The 3,251-nt window shown below is 43.4% G+C and overlaps 1 protein-coding gene across 1 annotated transcript; it reads right to left on the reverse strand.

Annotated features, from left to right (window-relative positions):
• Positions 1–142: 142 nt before the first annotated feature.
• Positions 143–2,979, reverse strand: SARC_03354 (hypothetical protein; the record flags this gene model as incomplete). Its single annotated transcript, XM_014302853.1, has 4 exons — positions 143–968; positions 1,292–1,382; positions 1,994–2,127; positions 2,853–2,979. 4 exons carry the CDS (start codon positions 2,977–2,979, stop codon positions 772–774), a joined length of 549 nt encoding a protein of 182 aa, XP_014158328.1. The 3' UTR covers positions 143–771.
• Between the last annotated feature and the right edge of the window lie 272 nt (positions 2,980–3,251).

Here is a 3,251-nt window from a genome sequence, read left to right on the forward strand (position 1 = left end):
TATATATATATATATATATATATATATATATATATATATATATATATATATATATATATATATATATATATATATATATATATATATATATATATATATATATATATATATATATATATATTCATACATACATACATACATACCCGCAGGAATTCGGCACCGTAAAGTTGTATGGACAGATGAAATACTAGCGAGACATACGTTTGCATAACGTTTAAAACTGAAGCGACACGGTTTGGCGAGGATGTTAACACATACGCATTAATTAGTTCTAGCTAAAACTGCAGTTAGCGGTTTCTACTCCAGTAGCCCGCAAAATACTCGACAGGCGCAGCCGACCTTTGCGGCTTGTCAATTCCAACAACAATACAAATTATCTTTGATCACATGATCTCAATTTGATAAACAACTTGACTCACTTCGCACTACCCGAAGCGCACTGTGTACCTCTCGCGTATCTATAGATCAATACCATACACACATAACCACCAGCATTTGCTGCTTACCAAGATTTGATTTAATATGCTGAACAGATACTGAGCCACCGTCCTATCCAATACGTCAACTATTATCTATTTCACAACCAAAAACTATCGCTGCACTACCACGAGACGACTCTTCCACACACCACTACTGACAATCTCGACACGGTAGCATGCATGCAGGACGGTATTGGTTTGTACAGAGAATGGCGCCACCAGCACAACACTCACACACGGGATGTGGCCGATAACAAACCGCTCACTTCAGTACACAGCCGTTCAGCTGCAATTATATATTCGGACATATCACTCGAAGTACCAATGACTTCAACCAATTCCGCACTAATGCTTCAGCCGGAAAGCCATGCACACCCACCATACAATACACAGTGCCGTATGCGACAGTCACAAATCCTACCTGCGCAACAGAGACACCGTGGCCACCGGCGATGGCGTTGATCGTTTCATCGTCCATTCGTTTGGCTTCTGCAGATATTGGATGAGTGGATTGCACAGAGATGGCTGATTAAAATCTCAGAGACAAGTAGTGGGGCAGCGGCAATGTGAGACTCGGTTGGCAGATCAACCGGCACAGGCACATACATTCGAATTGGCAAGAAGTGGCAGCGCCCATCAAGCACAGCAAAAAGCAGTGCATAAAAGGGCTGCATATACTTTGCTCTAAACAACGAACACGCGAAGTACATGAACCCGTGCGTTAGGAAAGGGTGTCGGTGCACAGGTGCTGCGCCACAGATTGGCATGAACTGTCTGCGTGTTGCGAGTTTTCAAGATGCGAATGCACATACTTGCCAGCGGCGAATAGGCTTGCACAACAATGCCATGGGCGGCGCAGAATTCCTCTATATCATTTCGCAGAAGAAACGGATGAATCTCGACCTACACAGAAGAAACGTATGATCAAATATGGGTATCAGTGTAATTTCAACGGGTAGACAGTCTTTAGTATGCTCGCTAAAGACACAGACAGACATCCGCAAATTTTAAAAGCAAAGACAGACAAACGCGAATTTCAAAGACAAAGGCAGACACTCGCGAATTTCAAAGACAAAAGACAGACACTCGCGAATTTTAAAGACAAAGACAGACACTCGCGAATTTTAAAGACAAAGACAGACACTCGCGAATTTTAAAGACAAAGACAGACACTCGCGAGTTTCAATAGAGTACATTGGTAACGGCATTGTACATCCGCGAAGCCTTCGCTGTTTCGGGTACTACATCAGGTACATAGTTACAGAGAAGGCACGACCACAATTAGAAACCACAGCCGGTGAAATAATAAAACCCAAAGCCAACAATACAAACTACGGACAACACAAAACGCAAAATGCGAAGAGTGCCTTCAACTACATGGTTGTCGTGGTGTGCTCTGTCGCAGTAAAATTGTACATTCTCGCCTTAGGGTATGGCTGAGTACGACTGGTGGAGTCGATTTAGGGCCCCCCAGAAACTTATGAACGTAGCTGTAAAGCTCATCAAATAGTTACCTGATTGACCGCGGGGACGACAGACGTCTCTGGAGAGTCGAGCAATTCTTGAAGGTGTTTGACACCGAAATTGCTCACCCCAATTGATTTGACGATACCTTGCCTCTGGAGCTCCTCCAGGCCACGATACATACCTAGATATGTCAAACAGAGAACCTTGCGTTGTCAACAAGATCACAGGGCAGATAATGTATATAGCAAAACAAAACACAACACATTCGCACAAGTTTGTTTCAATAGGTGACAAGGGACTCTGGGGATTGATACGATCCTTCCTAGGCTAAAGCAAACCCCAGTCGATTCTCTTAAGGAGATGCCAAAGATTGCACATGGGGGAGGCAACCGGGCGACAGACACATACAGAATCTTACAGAACAAACCGAATTCATGATCAAATGCACGCTCGCCTGTTGTGGCTGATCAATAGAGGATTGATATACGACGTACTAAAACTCATTGTGGCCGACACGGACCACAACAGCCAACTTTATTGATCAGTGGACAACACCAAGAGAATGAATAGCGTCGATGCACATGGCACAATGTAGACAGCGCAGCGACTATGTTTGAAGAAGTGTATCGCTCTCATTCGCAGTTTTATGTGTACTGGTTTGTACCGTCTCACATTTAGAGACCTATCGGCAATGGTAAGGTCCAGGAAATGTTTACTAAATGACAAGATACAATGTAAATACGACGAGACCAGAAAAAAACTACATACTTCAAATGGTGGATACAGTCGAAGTAGGCGTGAATGTACAGTTATACTGCATCATAAAGAACTCACACCCTCACAGAGCGCGTCAATGCCACATCACTCGCTTGCTCACAACTCACGCAAGGAACAGAAATCTCATACCGATTCGTTCGTAGGGATGATGAGGGGAATGTATCAGGTACAGGTCGATGTATGTCTCCAATTCCTCAAAAGACTCTTTGCCTTTCATGATGGCTGAGCGGTACCCATCTGTCTCGTAGAGGTCCATAGGCCACAATTTAGAAGTGATCCAAATCTGGTCACGCGGTATACCTGAATCCTGAGTTGGACGGAAAGAAGTTTATAGTGCTGAATGTGAGGCACTAGGCAGCAGTTGAGCATGCACACAGACAAGCAAGGTAATATTGGAGAGAGCGTAGTAACTAAACAGTCAATAGCATGTTCGAAAGATACCGACACGCCGCTGGATCCCCATGTCCGATGAAACCGAAGACATATACATATATATATAAATATATATATACATATATACATATACAC

Source organism: Sphaeroforma arctica, assembly GCF_001186125.1.
Source record: "Sphaeroforma arctica JP610 unplaced genomic scaffold supercont1.169, whole genome shotgun sequence".
In the NCBI taxonomy this organism is placed as follows: Eukaryota; class Ichthyosporea; order Ichthyophonida; genus Sphaeroforma; species Sphaeroforma arctica.